Source organism: Balearica regulorum, chromosome 1 (genome assembly GCF_011004875.1).
Source record: "Balearica regulorum gibbericeps isolate bBalReg1 chromosome 1, bBalReg1.pri, whole genome shotgun sequence".
Lineage (NCBI taxonomy): Eukaryota > Metazoa > Chordata > Aves > Gruiformes > Gruidae > Balearica > Balearica regulorum.
In genome coordinates, this window is record NC_046184.1 from 210,088,483 (window position 1) to 210,110,317 (window position 21,835).

The window sequence follows — 21,835 nt, forward strand, 5'->3', positions numbered from 1 at the left end:
ATAGTTCATCTTTTCATTAAGTTCTAGGGTAACAAACAGCATTCAGCATCACCTGAATGGATTCTAATTAAAAAAAAGCCTCAAGAGAAAAAAAGCACTTAGCATGTCACCGTCTTGCTTTAGGACACAAACTATTATCTGCAGAAATATGCAGGGTAAAAATGAGATGGAATTTGCGTAGGTAGTTATTTGCATTGTGTACCATATTAAATTGAACGTAACTGTCCCATTCGTGGCTGGCTGATGGACCGACGGAAAACCACTCTTCACCAAGTAGAAGGAAAAAATACTATTAATACAGATCGCAAAAACTGTTCTCTTGTAACAGTCTAACCTCACGGGTCAGTTCTCTTTTAAAGGACACTGGAAATGCTGGCTGGCGTTGCAGCTTGACAAACAAGCCAATGCCATCTAAAGGGACAATGTCAAGCCCTTTAAAAATAAACATTTAATTTCAGTATATTTTGGGGCGGGTTTTGTTTTGTTTTGTTTTGTTCTTGGCTTTTTTATTTTTGTAACTGTCTGCTGTTTCCAGCACCATCTCAGAGGCTGGAACGTTTCATTCCTTCCTCTGCCGGTTTTGTCATTTTCCACTTGGCAGATACTAACCACCACACCCCGCTGCTCCTCACGGCGCAGCAGTCACCAGTACCGCCTTCTTAATTTCCTTCTCTCTTATCCGTATCGTCAGTGGGATTTACAGCCCTGGAATGTGATTTCTGAATTAATATGCATTTTCTTTTCCTAAGGAATGCCTTATTTTTCAACCATAGCTGTGCAAAAACACTGTAATTTTAAATAATGAGTGGGCAGTGGCTCTTTTGAGATAAATTCATGATACAACTTAGAAAGCCAAGGAGGCATTTTCACCGAACTGCAATAGTTCTAAGAACAGGTAAAATTTTGGACTTAAACTATGCCATTTGTCTTCCTTTGTAAATTAAGAATTACTTTTAGTTTTACCAAGAAATATTCTACTGGTATGAATTACAGATTTTTTGAAATTATTATGCATGTTTATGTTTCACTTCTCTAAATATATTACTCATTTGTTTAATTCATTCAGGAATCTACCATACTGTCAACCAACTACAGTAATCCAGAGATACTTTCTGCTTATGGAAGGGACTTAATCACTAAGCCATGACTTCCTGCAAAGCTTCAGCATTATTGATTGGTAAAAAGCATTTCTCGTTGAAATAATACTGAAGCGGAGCCCAAGCCCTCCTCCATATATACGACTGTTAAGTTAATTAACTTTTCAGGACAAAACGCTGATCACATTCAATGACAAGATATACTATCGCTTTCAAGACAGTTCCAGCGGTAGCTCTGGTGGAACAACAGTGTATCTTGGGTCAAGCTTAGGTGTGAAATCCTTGAAGTTCTTAGATGCTTCAGTACCAAATACATCTAAAACTTTCCTGTTCATGAGAGCAAACCTGAAAGAGAAGACACATGAAAGAGTGAACAGATTATTCATTTACTTTTGAAAGAATAAAATTATTAAAATTTATTTATAAAATATTTATTAATTTAATTTATTTATAAAATTATTTCACTTGATTAAAGACTACCCAAAGCCTTGAAACACAGGCTTCTGCCTGCACTGGTTAGAGAGTGCAAGTTTTTCATCTTGGGCAATAAAGATTAAAAAAAAATACATTTGACAAATCTGATCAACAGTGCTTTATGTAGCTACATTTCATATAACAGAACTTGTGGAAAAGGATAAAGGAGAGAGTCCCATTCTACTTTTAACTTCACAAAAAAAGTCAAACCAAAAATATACTACTACTTTTTCTCATCCCAGCAGAGCACACTCTGGCCATGCCTGCCCAAGTCTGGATAACAATTTTATGGGTGTTACAATCTATTTCCATCTCTTCAGTCTTCAAAATTGTTGAGTGAAAGACGTATGAAACGTCAGAAGAATCTGCCTCTATGGAGAGAGTGTCAAAATTACTATTACAGAGATTTGCTTCAGACAAAATAAACGAGAACAGCATTTCTTTTCCCTCCTCTCTTTCAACTAAAGCCATCTTAGGATTAGCACAAGAGGGAAAAATGCAGCTGAAATAAGACATCTGCTCTGACATCATCCCCCGTATCGTGTTGGTACGGCCTCAGAGGTTGCCTGCGGACTGCCTCCAGGCATCCCAAGGAAAGCTTCCCACTACGTCTAGCGACGTACTCGGTCACCTCAATGTCCAGCTAAGAGTGTACTGTGCCACGGGGAATGTAGGTTCAACATGCTCCAGGGACTGGCCTCTGATTTCACTTCTATTTTTACAGTCTGGAGAGTTCACAGTCATGACAGACATTACCTTTTATATTCTCATTCATAAACTGATCTACATCATGATGTGGATGTCTTATTTCTCCCACACACTACATCAGTGTAATAATGTACAGTTCACTAAATTGTATTTTCATAAATCCATCACAGCAAAATCTATTTTAAAAGGTAAGCATTTTGGATCCCCAGAGCAAAAAAGAGAAAAAATATCCAATAAGATATTATAGTGTAAGTTTATGGTTATAACCGGTGAAAATTTTTCATTAATTTTCCAAGAAAAAGATTCCTTTCCCAACTGAAATAGGTGTCCTATAGAAAACTACTGAATCTTCAAAGTATTCTTAGGAAGTACTCTGACATTTCTAGTAATGCTTTTAAACATGAAGCAATACCATGTTGTCAATCACTGCACATACTAAGTGATTTCTTCAACCTGTATAGTTGTTTACCACATTTTTCATATTTCACTGAAATCCAAAAGCATTCCACCCTCCAAGTGAACTAAAGATAAAAAAGCCTTCAAGTAAAACACTCATCTGCTAAATAGTCTTAACTAGATTTAAGTCTTTGCTCCTGTCATTAGACTAAACCTAGCAGTGTCGCTTCAGCAGTGAAGAACCTCAAGCGGACTGGAAACCGTTCAAAAAGAAAATACTTGGGAAATTAGCCCCTGCGTACTCCTGCGGCTCTGCTGTTGACAGCAAATGACATGGAAAGATGATCGTGATCAATGGCGTGTTCAGACAAGCTATAACGTACGCCCGATTACATACCTGCCCTTTGTTAGTCGTAAAAGAAATTTCCAGTACGAAGGTCTCAGGTTCTGAACTTCCATGACAGCCTGCAAGAAAAGTATTCTGTCAGAGCCAGCCGAGAGCGTCAGGCAAAAGCTTCATCTGCTGCATTACATTGCCAAAACCAGTGAAAGGCTAGTTATGGAAATATATATATTTAATTTTTTTTTTAATCATCTCATGACTCATAGACCGAAAGCAGCTGTGATCACCTGCCAGTGTCCAGCACTACCAGCAGACAAACCACTCACAGCTGAACTCGATGCTCTAGACGACCACTGCCAGCACAGAAGACTATCTTTCAAAAGTGGTGGCAATTAACTTAGATCTCATTGCAGACAAAGCACTAATAATCCCTATTACTCCTACAAACATGATTTTGCACTTGTGGATGCCAAATTTACCTGCTATATTATCGCCCACTCACTCTACATTTTGTGATCTACTTTTTCTTGTAGTCTTTATTTCACGTTACATATCTTAAATAATGTTACATAACCAAACTCCTTGTCTTCTCTGTATTCCGTTACTTTTCTAGGTCACTCATGAGTAACAAACATCTCAGCATAGAGCCCTTTGCTCATTTCCCCTTCCCTCCTCCCTCCTAAACCCAGCAGTTTATTCCCAGTCTTGGGCTCCTTTTCCAACTAGTTATTAAGTAATGAAAAAAACATTTCCTCTTTCTCATTAACTTTCGTTGTTAGCCTTATAGGATGGTCCCTGCCGATTGTATTTTGGAGGTCTCAATTCTGCAGACCTTCAGGCATATGCCAACTACTAAACTATCAGTTCGCTTTCATACTAGAATGAGAGATATTCCCAAATATATGGGAGCAATGAGGAGGAGGAATGGAACTCTTCTGTTAAGCATCAGACAGCAGGAAACTGCTTTAGGATAATTTTATATTCTCGTTATTGAAGAGGTAGAAGGGTAGAAAAATATATTTCATTATGGTGAAAAAGAAAAAAGATTCAGGGACATTTCAGCAGATCTAGAAAGGGGGAGATGTAGTGGAATAACGTAGTTTGGGTACCACTGAAAAAGGAGTTTTTATAGCTGATGCAGCTGATGACGGGACTGGTCGAAAGCATGTAATTGACTTGGAAAGGGTAAAAGATGGTAACTACAGCTTGTTTCAAACATAACACTTAGATTTCCTTGCTAATTTTTGCAGATTCTTTCAAATAGGCAAATTGAACTTATCAGCTGAAAGTGAAAAATTCCAGTTGATTAAAACCCCCATAAACTAGTACAATGTATTGTTTGTCTCCTTGAAAAAGGTTCTTTTCATATGCTTATGAAAGTCCATTCATTTATGTTCATCTTCTGGGTCAACGCATTTTAAGATCCTTTCCAAAGAATTCGATGCTTTGTCTATAAGCATATGACAGTTCTGAGTCCTAGAAATGATCTTCCCACCATGACACTCAAAAGCAGGATGCAGGAGCCCTGATTCACAGCATCTTGCTGGAGTCACTACATCACACCATCTTTTCTCTATCGCTTATCCCTGCGCTCCTCATCTCATTCAACATTTGACTTAAATGAGAAGAACTTCATATTCTTTTAGAAGACAACATACTTACTGCCTGAAAGCATATTGATGTAGAAATGGCATAGATGATGCTGTCTGCATGAGGAAAATAGGGAACCTTCCCTGCTTCAATGCCTTTGAAGTATATAGTCTATAAAAATAAACAAAATATGCTGAATGAAACAAAACAAGCAAAGTGGCTTTTTATTTTTTATTTATTTTACCTTTTCAAAGTAACATGTCAATGTTACTAACCTATGCTTATACATTTTAGTGTATTTCCACAAATGTGACATTAATTGAGCTAGCTTATAGAAGTTATCCATGATCAATAGAATAATAGGCTATAAATGCATAGAACAGGAACTAGCAACAGCTTGGGTGATAAAAGAGTAGTGTAGATCTTAAAGATAAAAAGGGAAAGTTTGCTATATTAAATTCTTCATTTTCAAAAAGCAAAAGAACAATGCAATAACTATTCCAACAAAGTGAATATTCACTGGTATTAAACAGCTTGAAATCACATACTTTTCTTTCTGAGAAAACATGTAAAGTTTATTTTCCTGAGCACAGCTTGACCTTCCAAAGCAGCACACGCCTCTTTGGTTAGTTACCCTTGGCTTGCGTAAGATGATAAAAGTAGTTAAAAAAAAACTCAGCAAAAAACAGAAAGAAAGAAGGAAAGAACATACAGCACTTTTCTTATTTCACTGCAGCCACAATGCCTCAAAGTCCAGAGAAAACCATCAGCAATATATGATAATATTGGTTTTTTACAACCAGTGTTCTAAAAGTCAATATGGATAACTCAGGAGTTGCTTTTATATAACCAACATGTGAACTACCTTCAGAGCTTGATCTAGGATTACAAGGAGCAAGAATAAACACAGAGTATATCTTCCCTTTTTATGTTTAATTTTATGCTTTCAAAAAACAAAAAAAGTTCCTTCTTTTTATATTCTTTGAAATGAATTCTGCTCTGGTAATGGAGGTGGATAAATATCACTAGGGAACGAGGCCCTCGAGGTGTGCAGGAGAAAGCTCTGTGATTTGGGGATGATGCATAATCGGAGAACGCTCTCAACTTACTCCAGTGGTGCTGCTGGGGAAATGACCATGACTAAGTCCTGATTTTATGGAAAAATCACAGTAAGAAATCAAAAGCCGGTTAGCAAAGTATAATCAACATACCCAAACTCTACAAACTTTTTTTCTTTCCCCTGGGCTCCTAATTTTAACAAGTTCATAGAAATAACTCAAGCCCAAAAAATGGTTTACAACAAAGTTTGTTGCAAAGCTGGGAATTCAATCAGTTCAAGTACACTGACAAACAACTCCAGCTATAGACTAAAACCTAAGCTATTTTGAGTTATCTTAGATTGCTGAATGCCAAAATTAGGGAACAAAGGCAGGAAGTTAAGCTGTAGCTTTTGGCAATAAATCTGCAATTAAGGACTAGGTTTGATTTATGTTTCTGGCAGAAAGGACATTCTTGGAACTTTCAGATTTAAAAAATCTGCAAAACCTACAAAGCAAAGGGCTATCAGGAGATTAAAAAAAAATCATCGAGAATATACATGGGGACCAGTGGATAAAGGACTTTTAAAATGAGTCACAGAAAGGAAAATAAGACAGAAATGAGACCACAGAACAGCACTGCCTCTTGGCACACACCTACTGAAACACACCACTGCCACACAACTTTATATTATACTGGAATTGTCTGACAAAGCCTGTGAAGTTCATTTTCTTCTTCTGCTTTTAAAAAATAGATGAAATAAAGAACTCTGTTTCAAGAGTAACATCTTACCTCTACTAATTTGGACACCAAATACATAGAGATAGTAGTACTTTTGTAAAACATCATAGAAATTCCTGCTAGACACCCTGTAACGATTAGAAAACAAAAGTATTGTTAAGATTGTGATTTATTGTTGCTGTTGCAGGCTGTCAGCTCAACACTGTACAAGATTATGCTTTCTGTTGCTACAACAAAGTTCAGTGATAGTCCTGTGCTGCCCATCAAAATATGGTTTATGTCATTAAAAAAAAAGAGAATTTTGAAACCCTGAAACAAATCTATAGGTCAGTGCTGAGGAGCACAGTATCAAAATTCCCCTCTCATCCCACAAAGATGTGAAACCTCTGAGGTTCCAGGATGTGATAGATGGGAAGGGCCTGCAACACTACACAAATTTCAGGGCAAAAGGGTCCTTCTTTGGATCCAGTGGAGCTCATCCTTTCAAATGCGTATTCTGTCATGTATGGGAGAGTCAATATTTCAGCCTCCCATCTCTACAGCTGGAAAATAAAGGATAAGTTTACATTTGTGCATACAATAATATATTGTCCTTGAAGCTGACTGTAAAACCCACACCATTTCATTGAATTTCTCTTACAATTTTAATTGCAACCCTTTATCTGAAACCACTTGAAACACCACTATCACTTCAATGCAACCTTAATCCATACAGTCCTATTTTCATCGCACAAGTCTGAAAAGGGAATTGGAGGACAGACATCCAACGACGCACCCAAGAGAAATATTTGCAAAGTCCTAACAGAGGCAATATAGACTTATTTTCATGGACTCACCAGCTACAAGTGCATGGAGCTCATCATCTAGGTTTCGTACCCAACGCAGGAAGCAACTAGTACCCTGTAGGTAACAGAGAGCAGGATGAGCCCTAGTAATTTCTCTTTCATTACACATAGACTGGAGATATTCCTCTATAAGCTAGTAATATAGCACGCAGTATGTATGAAAAGTGTAGTGTGCTAATACCCATAATCCACAGGACCTGAAACATTTCAATGTTTTAATTAAGTTTACGGTTACCATTTCTTTCAAAATCAGAGAGCACATCAATCTAATTTGAATACCAATCTAATTCCAAAGCTAATCTTGAATTCACATCATCTTAATTCACTGTAGTGGTCTAGACTCTTTCCCATGATAAAGTCTGTTTCCAATGACACACCAAACACCTTGAGATGTTTCCATACATCCCATAAATTCTAGAACCAGGAAAGCACATTAATCTAAAAAGTTAGAACTGCATATGTTTAAAAAACATGGTGAAGTGCATAATAACCTGTTTGTTGACACAGACAACAATACACAGTTGTTCGGGCCAGAATGGATGTAAGTAATTGTGGCTTAGGCTGCATTAAAACGTATTTTATTTGGATGACTGCAGGTTACCAAATGATCGATATTGTTCCACATCTGCCACATCCTCCGCGCTGTTTTGTAAACTGTTTTGGAAATCTATATGTTGTCTCCAAATTATATCCTGGGTAATTTTCTGTTTGCTTGTAAATGATTCGAGATCTGCTTAGTAAGGCCCAATCCAGTGCTGATAGCACTGAGAGCACATTATATAATTCAGTATATTCACTGGCATCTACTTTGAGATATATGTGTCAGCCTCTTAATCCACCCAATATGTGTTTTTCATGGAATCAAAGAATGATTTATGTTGGAAGGGACCTCTGGAGATCATCTGGTCCAGACTGAAGCAGGTCTAATTAGAGCAGGTAGCTCTAATTAGACGTCCAGATGAGCATCTCCAAGGATGGAGACTACATAGCCTCACTGGGCAACGTGTTCCAATATGTGGCTGCCCTCACATGAAAACTTATTTCCTTATATTTCTTTCAAATCTCCTGTATTTCAGCTTGTATCCATTGCCTTTCATCCTATCACTGCACACTTCCAAGAGGTGCAGGTAGCAATAAAATCTTCCGAGGCTTTTTAGTACAGCTTAAAACCCAGTTCTCCCAGTTTCTCCTCGCACATCACATGACTCGGTCCCCAAATCATCTTGGTGGCCTTCAGGTAAACCCACTCTTGAAAAAGACATTAAAATTAAAATAAGAAATGAAGCAATATCTGTGTCCAAAAATGGACACAGTACCACAGATGTTATCTCCATAGCTATTTTACAGTGCACATTTTTAATACATAAATTCCTTGCAAAGCCATTGATACATTGCAATTATGACAGTCAACTTTCCTACTCAAACTTGTAAACTTGTGATTTTAAAAAGGAAACCAGGCTCCTGTGGCCAACTGATTTGCTGCAGACCCATGTATGCTGACATTAATTAACAGTAAAGGGAACACCAAATATTAATAGTACAGCTTCTACAATCCTACAATGGCATTTTGGACTGCTTTTAAGGACAAGATGGACTTTTTTTTAAACAAGCAGTCCATAATGCAATTCCTTTGGGTTCAAAATCTCCTGTTTCCTGTGCAACAGGCTCTAAGTGATCCTGCTCTAGCAGTGGCATTGGACTAGACGATCTCTAGAGATCCCTTCTAACCCCTTCCAGTCTGTGAATCTGTGAAAATACATCAAGCATATTTTTTTAATTTTTTTTTTTTACTGTGGTCCAATCTTTTGGAGTGATCGAAAGAAAAATACAATGCAACCCAAATCTGTGTAGGTTATGGAACATAAACAGTAACAGAAAGTAGAATCATGGAATCATTTTGGTTGGAAAAGACCTTGAAGATCATCGAGTCCAACCATTAACCAAGCACTGCCAAGCCCACCACTAAGCCATGTCCCTAAGTACCACATCTACACATCTTTGAAATACCTCCAGGGATGGTGACTCAACCATTGCCCTGGGCAGCCTGTTCCAATGAGTGACAACCCTTTCAGTGAAGAAATTTTTCCTAATATCCAATCTAAACCTCCCCTGGCACAACTTGAGGCCATTTCCTCTTGTCCTATCGCTTGTTACTTAGGAGAAGAGACCAACACCCACCTGGCTACAACCTCCTTTCAGGGAGTTGTAGAGAGCGAGAAGGTCTCCCCTCAGCCTCCTTTTCTCTGGGCTGAACACTCCCAGTTCCCTCAGCCGATCCTCATCAGACTTGTGCTCCAGACCCTTCACCACCTTTGTTGCCCTTCTCTGGACATGCTCCAGCACCTCAATGTCTTTCTTGGAGTGAGGGGCCCAAAACTGAACACAGCACTCGAGGTGCAGCCTCACCAGGGCCGAGTACATACTTAATAAACTCTAAATAAAGGTCAGAATATGTCACCCTCGTAAAATCAGTATCTATAGAACTAAATTACACTTTGCAACTAGAGATTTAAAAGACATTAAAATCATTTCTGCTTTTGCAATTTCAATATTATTTTCTCTAAAGGTTCTTTTCTTAAAGTTTGAGCTAAAATTTAATTTTCAAATAAACTCTGAACAGCCCATTTGCACTTTGCCATCAAAAATTTTAAACTCTGTAACCTTAGAAATTCTTCTCTCAACCTGACTGCAAGTCAAGTAAAATGCTCTTTTGCTTTAAAATAACACTTTTTTTTAATTTTCCGTAATATCTACCCTGCATAATACAGAATTATCTTAACTTTGCAGAGCAAGTAAAGTGGCAGTTGAAAAAAGACATGTGTGATTAAGAATATAAAAGTGCAAAAGCCACTTCAGCACAGCACTACGCAAAATATATTCTCCTTTAGGGCGTGTGCTTCATCACATTCACTTTTGGAATAAATAAACATAATTCGATTAATTCCAACAATGCCGTATGAACACGTATCATTTTGCAATCTGTCATCTTATAATGGTGTAGAAGGGTAGATTTCCAAGTGGTAAGTGCAATGTCTCCTCAGCTGCACATGATATATGTTCTGCAATCTCCTGCTATTTAGTGTCAAGTAAGAATTCCAGATATTTGAGCCAAAATAATCCACAAATGGCTTCTCTCTGGCAACAGTGTCGCTACTGCAGTCACACTTGTGTCTGCACTAAAATGTTTCTGTGTAACAGCAAGTCCCTTTGAAATCTGACTTCACTTTCTCTGAAGTACTCCCTAGCTCCTGATCTTGATATCATGCTGCAAAATCCATCCGGTTTACTCAGAAATAACAGACAAAACACGTGGAATGGCAGACTAGTTTTCTATTTACAACTTCATTACTGCAATACTATAGAACTTGTCGGTGACATGCTGTACCAAACAGTATCGGTAATATTGAGCGGCTGGACTTTTTAGCTCTTCGTGATATTCTGAAAAGTGAAATAAAAACCATGGCATTCGTCATTTCTGTATGTTATAAGCTTACTTTGTATATACTGACAAAAGATCCCAGAAAAGCTCCAAGCTGGAAATTTTCCTTGTTGTAGAAGAGGGAAAGTAGCCGGGACGGTTCTGTAAACAGATGCCGGAAGGTGGATGGAATCCGAAGGCAACACTGGATCAGGTAACCGATGCTAAACATCCTAATGAAGCCCTAGAGAAAAGAAAGAAAGATTTTGTGGTAAGAAACCACAAATTCAGAAAAAGGAAAAGCAAAAACATCTACAGAAGTACTTATTTTTGACATTGAGCAGTTTAAAACCCAGTCTGCAGATACTATGTAAAATGCATCCCCATCTTCAAACTCAAGACCTTTTTTTTTCTTCTGATTCCCCTGTAAAATAGCAAAGACAATAAAATCCTAGACAATTGACTCTCCTTTAATTTCTATGAATATCTGAAAGGCCTCAAGGGACGAACTATATTTCTCTTCTTTTCCAAAATTCTGTCCTTTGAAATAATCTTGATGACTTCATTTCCAGGTTACTGACCACAAATGGGTATATAGAGGAAAGTAATGTGGTGGAAAAAAAGAGCACTTCTATACTCGAATGTCTGGAGAAAGCACTAAAGGAGGAAAAAGTCCACAAAAAATAAATTTCAGAAAGTGTGAGAATTAGAAATTGACCCTGGCGGCTTGGCACGTGCTCACGTACTTTCCCTTGACCGAACTGGAGGCTGAGTGACGCCTGCAGCAAGAGAGAGGGTGGAACTGGAAGGGAGATTATGTGCAGAGCTACCGAGAAAGGATAACAGGGGTTCCAATGAATTTTTCTTATTACTCCACCTTGGATACAGATCTGCTTTTTCATACCACATCACAAAACCACATTGACTTTTTCTTTCCAAATTCTTCTCCCCAGTTTCTTATAACTTCCTCCAAAGCTTCCTATCATTATTCCTACCCTATGGCTGAACTTCTCTAATCACTCTGAATAAAATCTATCCATTTTTTGGTTGCAAGATGCCTTATCTGAAAACTGTGCACTCACCATTGGCAAAAGAGGCAGGGCCCCAGTGCTCATGATTTCAGTAGTTCATTTTTCAGAAGATACTCAGGGACACCAAGACAATTCCATTTACAGGGACAACTGGCAGAGGGTTTGACTGAGCAACCTTTCAAACTCAGAAACTCAAACCATTTTTGCCTCCTGCAGAACTTTATAATGCATCATAAAGCTCATAAAATTTTATTGTGGTTAAACATCCAGTAATAAACTCTTCCTGAAGCAATTACTCTCCCTGTTACTCAAGAAGTGGTTTATGAGAATCAAGTGGAAGAAAATACATTGTGTCATCCAATGATCCAGTAACTATGAATGAAAAATTCCCACTTCTTCATCTCCTGCTCTTAAAGGTATGTAAATTGTACATACTGAACAGCTAACAACCCAGTTAGTTAACAACCTAGTTCTGATAGTGTAATGAAGATGCCTACTGAAAGGTATGCGAGGTAGGCAGAGATGTAAATGCACAGTGAATTTTGTGTAGTTCAAATATCAAAATGAAGATGAACGTATATTCACCCTTAAAATGAAGAGGTACCCCAGTGTGAAGTACATAGGCCTTGTCTTCCAAAAAAATTAGATGATTACAATACTGGGTCCCAGTCTATAAAAAGAAAGTCCTAAAACCAGCAGTTATGAACAAAGCCCAAAACAAGAGAACAAACAACAGTACGGCGTGTTTGACATTTTCCCCCAGCCGTAGGAAAGGTAACTCTGACGGGGTGAGCAACACTGCATTAGGAAACACATTCCAACTGGAAACACTCAAAATATATCCGTGATTTTTTTTTATCAGTAGCCTACTTAGAAGTGCTGAACTGAAGGATTGAGCCTTAGTTCTGATGTGCACCAAACAGCAATTTTGAGTTGGGACTCAGATCAGCCAGAAGTAGCACCACAGTGAAATTACATATCTGCAAAACTCATTGAATAATTTTTTTTTTTTTCTTCTCTTTTGATAAACATGTAGAGATTACAATCATCAGAAAATAATCTCATATTCTTTTTGGTCATCCTAGTCATTAGGTAAATTGTGGGGGTCATCTGGTGTCATCTGCAGCATCAGCAGAAAAAATGGACAACTGGACTACTGCTGCTGGCCAATGGCTCCTCATTGTAATCAAGTGGAATCCAAAAGAGAAAAAATACTGTGTAGCTCTGGTAGCTCTTTTCAAACATTTACAAACCCAAAGCGTTTCAAGTATTTAAAATTTGAAGGGAAGTCTATGAAATTAGGTAGTATGTCATTACTAAATGCCACATAAAAGCTATAATGGATTATATCAACTAGCTAACGTGCATTTAAATGTGAAGCAGGAGAAAAAAAGCATGCAATGATAATTAAAGCAGAGATATGATAATGAGAAGACGAGATGTTCAAGGGTAAGGGAAAATATAGCACGGACAGGAAATTTTGGCAATAAGCGGCTCATCAGATCATTATCAGATTTGAAAGCTCCCTTAGAGACATGGAATTAAAAAAACATGCTCAAATGTCAGCTGACAGTTATGACTGATGGACTCAGGAACAGCCCTAGGGAGAACTGAAAATGCATTAAGAATTTTGATCTTTAAAAATCCAAATACATCAAAATAAATGTTTTCACTTATTTTTTAATTTAAAAAAAAAATCACAGAAAAGGCAGGAAATTCAAAGATCTGGGTCCCGCTTCAGTGATATTTCCCTGATAATGTTATTGTAGTCAAGAATAACTTATACTGAAATACCATACAAGACTGGTGCAAGAATGAAGTGTAGTTCAAATGCACAACTGGTTTCTCTAATGAGAGAACAGCCTTATAAAAATTTCTTTTTAAAAATTATTATTTTTAGTCAAGGCAAGACTTAGTTCAGCTCCACTATCAGTTGAGTTTTCTTCTCCCCTCATCCCCTTCAAGGGCATATGAAACGTGAACAAAATGATGCTGAATAAACAACTGAAGAGGACAGAGACTCCCAAATATGCCCTTTTTGTTTTTCCTGTTCTTTTCATCATAAACATGTCTCCCTACCCACCTACCTTAGCCTGGAGAAGAGGAGGCTGAGGGGAGACCTTATTGCTCTCTACAACTACCTGAAAAGAGGTTGTGGTGAGGTGGGTGTTGGTCTCTCTCCCAAGTAACTAGTGTAAGGACAAGAGGAAATGGTCTCCAGTTGCATCAGGGGAGGTTTAGATTAGATATTTGGAAAAATTTCTTCACTGAAAGAGTGGTCGGGCATCGGAACAGGCTGCCCAGAGAGGTGGTGGAGTCACCATCCCCGAAGGTGTTCAAAAAACCTGTAGATGTGGCACTTGGGACATGGTTTAGTAGACATGGTGGTGTTGGGTTGACAGTTGGACTTGATGATCCTAGAGGACTTTTCCAACCATAAGATTCTATGATTCTATGATTCTAAGAAAGGATAGAGAGTAGTGTGGGGATGGTCTACTGTAATCTGAGGAACTCACAACCTGAACTCAGATTTGGGTGAACCTGAAATCAGGTTTGGGTCTACCCGAAATCAGATTTGGGTCTCTCAACTAGACTAATTCAACAGGACTAACTCCTATTTCTTGGTCACCCTTCTGTTTTAAAGGCATATCAAGCTCATTATATTCCCTAATGGTCAGATCATCTCTCTGTTTACCCATGAAGTCTCACACACACATTCTTCCAGCAGATTATGACAGTCTTCCATGTAGAAGAGGCGTCAGTTCCACTACAAGTACTCTAGTGAAATCCTTACTTGTTTGGTCTAACAGTGCTTGTAAAATAAGAGTGTTGTGAGGGTACTTATAGATTTGACTGCTGAGCATGTAGCACAGAATGCATAAGGATTTTGTGGGAGATTAATAAAAAGCTCAGAAAGCAAGTCTGGACTAACAGTAGTTAAGAGCTAATTACTGTGAAATACGCATAAGTAATGAAAGACAGCACTTTATGTAGAGGTGCAGCATACTGAAGATATGGCAAAAGTTGTAAAATTGTTAATTTTAATCTGGGTTCTGATAAATATATGCCATACCTACAACAGAAAAGTGACATAACTATCCTGAACTATTTGCGAATGCTCTACTGCGTATTCTCATCCTAATTCAGCAGAACACTTATGCACCGTCTCAAATCTTATCAACTCCAGTGCAACTTATATCCATGTTACACAGCGGTATGCTAATATACTGCAGTGTAAAAAGAGCGTAAACAGCTCTACAACACAAAATGATGTTGTTAATAAACATACATGAATAAATGTTGCACTAGATCTCTTCAGATGCTAAATTTAAGCATAGCTCTTCTGAGATAACATTAACTGTATACAAAATTTTAATTTTAAAACATTGTTTTTGAAAGTAATATATATCAAAAGCATCCGAAGATACTCAAATCCATTTTTGCTGCTCCATAAATAAAAAGGGGTAAATTATGAAGTGACTTGAGATCTTCTGGAGTCTTACCAACTCCTAAAACAGGCATAGCATGTGGTACCACCTGTGCCAACCCAACGCCAGCCAAAACAAATCTCCTCTACACAGTACTCCTCTGAAAAAAATATAAAATGCGCTGATCACATTAATAAAGGAGGATGGATTATGCCACCAGACATAAACAGCTCTTCCTGGGCGCAGCAACTGTGACCAATCTCTCATTACCCTGAGCCCTTAAAATAAATGAACGGAGGAGCGAGGCCAGCGCCCGGCAGCAGCGTGCCAGACCCGCGCAGCTGTACGTGCGCCGAAGCAGCACATTCCAGGTGCTTTATTTAGGGTGGAGTCACAAGTGGGCTCAGCCGTGAAGTGCATCACATAGTTAAACAAGTTCCTTGCTCCCCGGTCCATTTTTTCCCACACGTTTTATGTTATTCATTCACTCCAGCTAATCTGAAAGACCAGAGAACTTTAACCCCACCACCACCCCGTCCTAAATTGAGAAAATCTGTTTTCAGGCTTGTCACATTTTCAATAGAAGAAGAATTAGTAACAGGCTCCTTTCTCACTTCCTAAGTATACAATTTTCTGACTAAAGACTTTTACTTTGCCTTTGCCAGAGTTTGTCAATCTAACTATTTCTGCACTTACTTTAATACAATATGAGATGCAATTATCTTCATAGTGTTTACAGCATCTATGCCTTGGGCCATGTTTGCACCTGCAAAAAGCACAATGAAACACATATTAACTTGTAGCTGTTTTCAGTGTAATCGACAGGAGACTTCATAAATTTTTCTTGCCTAAAAATACATAAAGTGCTATTTTCCCACCACTCATTCTCCCCGTTACCCATTGAAGGGCACTGCGAACTTTTACGACACCATAAAATGACAATAAAAACTAACAATACTTTAGTTGTACAGCAGAAGTGTCTCCACACTTTTTTGGATCCAACCTCTTGCCATGCTACACATTAAATACAAAATTAAAGAACAAATTTTCTGCTGTGGTCAACAGGGAGAAGCGATGTGACCCTTCCCGGTCTGTCTCTGCTCTGGGGTTCTGGAAAGATATTTGACCAATTACCCATTATCTGTGTCCTTACATCTTTCAAACCATTGTAAGGTTCCTTGGAGGACAATGCAGAACACACAAATGCACAGAGATACCCTGTGCAACTTCTCAATTACAAGCCTTTAACTTCTGGGCTATTTCTTCCGCTGTGTTGATTTTTATGCAGCTCTTACTTCGGACTGAGAATTTGACCTTGAGCATTTAAAAGAGACCGGCTTGGGATGGTGGGATGCGTGGATTGTACAGTTGTTAGCCTTGCATTATGTAGAATTAAAAGAAGTAATGTCATACCAGGTCTGAACATTATATTTTCCTACAGCCAAGTATTTAAGTTTTAATGCAAAATAAATTACACAATTTATATACTGTGCCAAATATCTTGGAAGTTCTGAATCGTGTACTACAAAGTCTAATGGCCATAAATCATCTGTGAGGTCAGTTTATGTAGCAAAAATTGTAATGAGAATGTGATCAGGTTACAGGCATTTAGACTCAATTATATTGAAAAGAACCATATGGAAGAGAAACCTGTGAGAGCAGTAGGACTGAAAATTGGAAGTTTTCTGAATGTCTGAGTCAGGAGTTTCAAAACCTTAAAGAAAAAATACCTCTCCAGCAATAGTCCCTTGATCCTTGTATTTAACGAACAGTGGGAGAGCTATGAGCTATCTGTAGCAAACTGAATAATGGGTCTTTAAGACAAAATAGGCATAAGCAACTCAGCTAAAAGAATCTACATACAGCTGGGGCTGTCTTCTCCTTCTAGGTCTTTTGTTGCCTAATATAGTCGTGCCTGAAAAGCCACTGCTGACTTCCCTTGTATTTTTCCATTAAAAACCATAGCAAAGCATAGGAAGTCACCATGTGATGTAGGTGACTTCATGTTTGTTCATTATCTGAGCAAGTAAGATAAGCCACTACTTTGAAAACACAATGCACTCGGAAGACTTGTTTCTTTCCTGCATGTCAGCAGGTAAAGATCCGGTCATAAAACTGCTCCTGCAGAGGTCAATGGAAGTGAAGATTCACAGGTGTGGGATGATCAGACTCCTATTTTTTATTCCATCTTCCCTATAAATGAATGATGCCTTGTGGTACCCAACGTGCCTGAAGTGGACAAACCAAGCACAGCAGAAGTACATCATCTGAACATATTAGACTGAAAAGCTACCTGATGTCACTTCTTTAAGCTCATACTGCAGGACAACAAATTGGATCTTGTGGACCAGAAGGGAATCTATCTCACCTAACTTCAGACGTCTAGATCTGACCTTGTGCAAAACAGTTTTAGACTTACTCTTTGCTTTGCAATTTCCTATTTCCTGACAGTGGAGGCAGGCCATGTGCTACCGATCCTGTTCTTAGGCAGTTCTCCCTTATCCAACACAGGGATGCAGGTCCCCAAAGAGATGATGTTACAGTCACTTACGGTGACCTAAGTAAGGTCTGCTGCTGTGCAATCTCTTCTCCTTAATATCACTACTAGCACCAGCAGAACCACGCCATGAATTGGTTTTGCTGAAAATTGCCAAAAAAGCAACCATGACTCTGCCACTCGGAATTGATTGAGTTTACTCTCCCTTGTTAGATAACTGCACGTTGCAAGTCATTGCTATGACATACAGGTCTTAAATTTTGCTTCATCATTTGTCACTGCTAACTACCCAGTAAAAAAGAAATGCAAAACACTTAAATGCAAAGCAAAAGTATTATAAAACATGGTCAAATACAATGTAACAAAACATTAAAATGAGCTTGGTAAGAATGATTCATTTTGTTTTGTTTTTCTTTTGTTTTCTTTGACTCACACTTTGTCCATGAGCTTTTTTGTTAGAGCCAGTATGTTCATTGGCTGCGATATTTTTTCACAATGCTTTATCTTTCTATCTATTTTTGAAAATGCTGCTTCGGGTGAAAATGAATGAGTGGGGATTTCTTCTTTCCCTACAATGAACCTGAAAGAAAAAACAAAACAGAGCAAAAGAAAAATTATATAAATAAATAAATACATAAAGACCAATATAAGTCTCTAAAGTCTTTAAGTCAAACTTGAAGTTCTTACCTGCAGGTCTGTAAAAGAAAATGCATTCTATACAGCTGCCAAACCTTGTACCTCTGAAAAGATCAATCCACTGACATATATTTTAACTATATTTAAACTTCAGATAATGGTCACAATTGCTGCCAGGAATTTTTTAAATCTAGAAACAAAAATGTTACTGGGGAAGTCCAATTCTCACACAAAGCGAGAACACCAAATAAGAAAATAAAAAGGCACCAGCAAAATGGGGTTACCTAAAGGTTGATGATAACTAATATTTTTATGGAATATCTATTTTGTACAATCTTCAAAATGTTTTTGCTCCCACCAAGAGCATCAACTTTGTTTTGCTTGGCTTCATCTTCAGCCCTCTTTCTTCACCCAGAAGTTGATATTGTCAATACACCGGTTCATCTTAGGTGTAGAATTACTGTATATCAAGGGGAAAGGAGGTCATAACGGCAAGATGTTTCCTAACACTTTGCACTATAATCCAAATGACGCTGGGCTGTGTTAGTCTTCCTGCGGGTGGTGAATGTATAAAAATTGTGTCATTCGGTATGTGACTGAATCTCCCAGTAAAGTGGTGATTTCAGAAAGCACAGTTTCTGCACATTGCCACAGGAGTGTTTCACCTCCAGATTTCTGGCCTACAGACTGAACTATTTAACTATTGGCACCTTATATCATGTTCAACAGCTGTTTCATAGCTGCAAACTCTATAAAATACTTTCCACTACCAACAACAGCAAGCCTGCCTTGCTTGACTTCACCTCTTCTCTTCCCCTGTGAGCTGCCACTGTCCGCACACGGGGCTGGCTGAGTGGCAGACGGGTAGATAAGACTAACGTGTCTTTGTACTTCCGACATGACACATGAAGATGGGAGAACTTTGTAGAACTACACCAATGAGTGAGTAACAGCAGAGGGTCCCATCGCAAAGTAAATTCCAGGAGAGCGTGGACCAGTATGGCGGACACAAGGTTTAGTGGCACGTTTAGGATCTCTCAAACAAATATGCTGCAAGTCCATGCTTTAGTTGGGGGTTGGTCACAGAACTACTGTTGTATTCATTCGACAGTTTGTAAACACAGCAAATAAACTGCAGGTCAAAACGCAGCAGCCATATGTTTCCACAAGAATTTCAGGAATCATGAATCCCAGTTTTAGAAAGAGAAAAGATTAGCGCTCCTTCGAAAACAGGCAACCATATCTCTGTTTCCTTTCAATAATGGTCCCAAACATGAAAAGATTCCTCTCTTGCCTTCTTCAAAATATGCCGTATACCCCAAAAGTTGGAAAAGTTTTACAACGGCACGATTTTTTCTTAGGAATACCATTTTCACACAATTCAGCTGCCACTGTGCACGATTCCTCAAAATCTTCACTTTAAGCTATGTACTTACAGCGACTCTACTTACTTTAGTGCAGAGTATGTAAATCCTTTCAAGCCATCTTTGCACCTGAAACATAAAACCAACAGGTTTTTCTGTAATGGACTGCTTGCAATACAATATAAAGTGCTATGTATTAAACATTACGTAGAAGGGCTGCGGATAAACACCAGCTTCTCATTAACGGAAAACAGCATGTCTGTAACATCTCTGTGGCCATCCTCGACTTCACAGTTGTCACCACGGCCTTGGGACATCTCAGAAACAAAGGGTATGGCATTGAAATGCCAATGCTTCTCTCTTTTATCCAAACCGAGAGTGGAGAAATTTTTAAAGGATGGTGACAGAACCGCTGGGGTGACAATGGAAGATTTCATACGACAAAGAATTGTTGCTTTATGGAAAAGAAGTCCTGATGAGTTTTACGAAGCATAAATGTTACTGCAAGGACAGAAAGAAGGGTTGGACCTCGATAAAATACCCACCCTCTTGTGAAGAGCTGCAGGGAACAGCTATTCTGACTTTGAGATAAATTATTCTACTTTGCACAGTGCTGATCTCTGCAGCTCGTTACTTTAAGATGACTCTCAATCAGAAAGTCCCGGTTTTTCAATTATATAGTGGTTGTAATGATTCTGAGCCTGATTATATACATCCTTCCTTACAGACTATAGGGTTTCTTGTGTGAATAATGACCACAGTAAAGAGTCCTTAACTGGCTATGAAAGATCTAGATTATTGAATTTTTTCTGCCCAGAATACAATGAAAGGAGCTGAAGCTTGCAGCTGCTACAGATTCCTCCTGGAAAACTTCTCAGTGTCATGTTGGTAGCAAAGCAGAGAGCAGACACTTGGGGTTTTTTTCCCCTTTTCTTGTTTATAGAATTGCATGGGGAATACATCATGCTAACAATGCATCCTGACACAGTACATAAAGCGCAAACAAGTAACTTATCAACACCATCATTTCAAGAATACATCTACTCTAAGAGAAGACAGGACGGCAGTTGCAACAGCTTTGTAAGTGGGAGTAGATGAATACAATCCTTTGCTTCCTGCCAGTGGAGACCAAGATGCCCCTGGAAAGTCTGTGCCCGCACTCCCCCAAGAGCAAGTGACATCATCTCCCAGAAGGCACCATGTGAGGTCAACATGTGCTTCCAATGGCTGGAGACACATGAACAGCAGGAAGAACGTAATGAGATGAAAGATGTTCACAGATCAAGAAAGTCTAGCTTTGTCCTGGCAGGTGAGTGCCAGGTGCGGTGCTGGTGAGATGTCCCAGCATTAAACACTCCTGGGAAACTCTTCCCAAGGGTATGGCCTTCAACAGATATGTTTCCAAGGACTTGGTTTTGTCACCGTGTCCACAGTGCTAAGTAAATATCAGGCACAGTTACACACAGCACCAGAAAACTAATCCTAAAAAGCTTCTTTTTTAAAATGGCTGCACCTAAAATATTGCTCATGTATATATGATCTATAGGGGTTCAAGGTAACCACATACAAATAAAATTGCTCACTGTATCTTTAATTAATATAGAACTTTGTAACTAAAGACATGTAAACATTTTACTTTTTATGATTCTTTCTCTATGGAATTCAGAAGCTGAAAATTATCATAGAACTTTTACAGAAAGATGGACTGAAAGATGGATTGAAACGATTGGTGAGCGATGGACTGAAACACGTGAAATCAGCTTTGCCAAGAGATCACAGCAAATCACTGGCAGAACTACCAACAGAGCCCAAATGCACAGGGTTTACATATACCTGTTCTATCTACAGAACCATGGTCCGGTATCACGAGTTTGATTTTAAACCTACAACTGACTCTAAGTTAAATGCCCTTTGAGTTAAGGGCGTTCAACACGTTACGTCTGCAAGCTGCCAGCTCAAGAATAGGGCCTTAGTTTCTACTTTCCTTTTCCAGTGAGTTAAAACCACACACGAACTGAAATCTAAACACACATACAAGTGTTTCTAGAATAGTATTGACAAAGAAAAGTAATTACAGCATGAGCATAATTATGTTTTTGCCTTAATCACTCCAATGCAACTGCACGTCGAGTTGCAAGCGTTCAATTATTCCTTTACTGCACCACCAGATGTCCCTACCCAACTAGTGCTCAGACCGACCCGACCGACTGATGCCATCCTACCATTCCT

At 38.6% G+C, this 21,835-nt stretch overlaps 1 protein-coding gene across 1 annotated transcript in view; it reads right to left on the reverse strand.

Moving 5' to 3' along the window:
* Positions 1–474: 474 nt before the first annotated feature.
* The window catches only part of TMEM135 (transmembrane protein 135), a 186,274-nt gene continuing 164,913 nt past the window's right edge, over positions 475–21,835 (reverse strand). The window contains exons 7-15 of the mRNA XM_075742496.1: positions 19,694–19,735; positions 18,040–18,186; positions 15,806–15,875; positions 10,727–10,894; positions 7,224–7,287; positions 6,439–6,515; positions 4,681–4,779; positions 3,073–3,140; positions 475–1,442 (exon numbers count right to left, since the gene is read on the reverse strand). Of these exons, the coding sequence (XP_075598611.1) occupies positions 1,310–1,442; positions 3,073–3,140; positions 4,681–4,779; positions 6,439–6,515; positions 7,224–7,287; positions 10,727–10,894; positions 15,806–15,875; positions 18,040–18,186; positions 19,694–19,735 (868 nt within the window). The 3' untranslated portion in view covers positions 475–1,309. The remainder of the gene's footprint in view (positions 1,443–3,072; positions 3,141–4,680; positions 4,780–6,438; positions 6,516–7,223; positions 7,288–10,726; positions 10,895–15,805; positions 15,876–18,039; positions 18,187–19,693; positions 19,736–21,835) is intronic.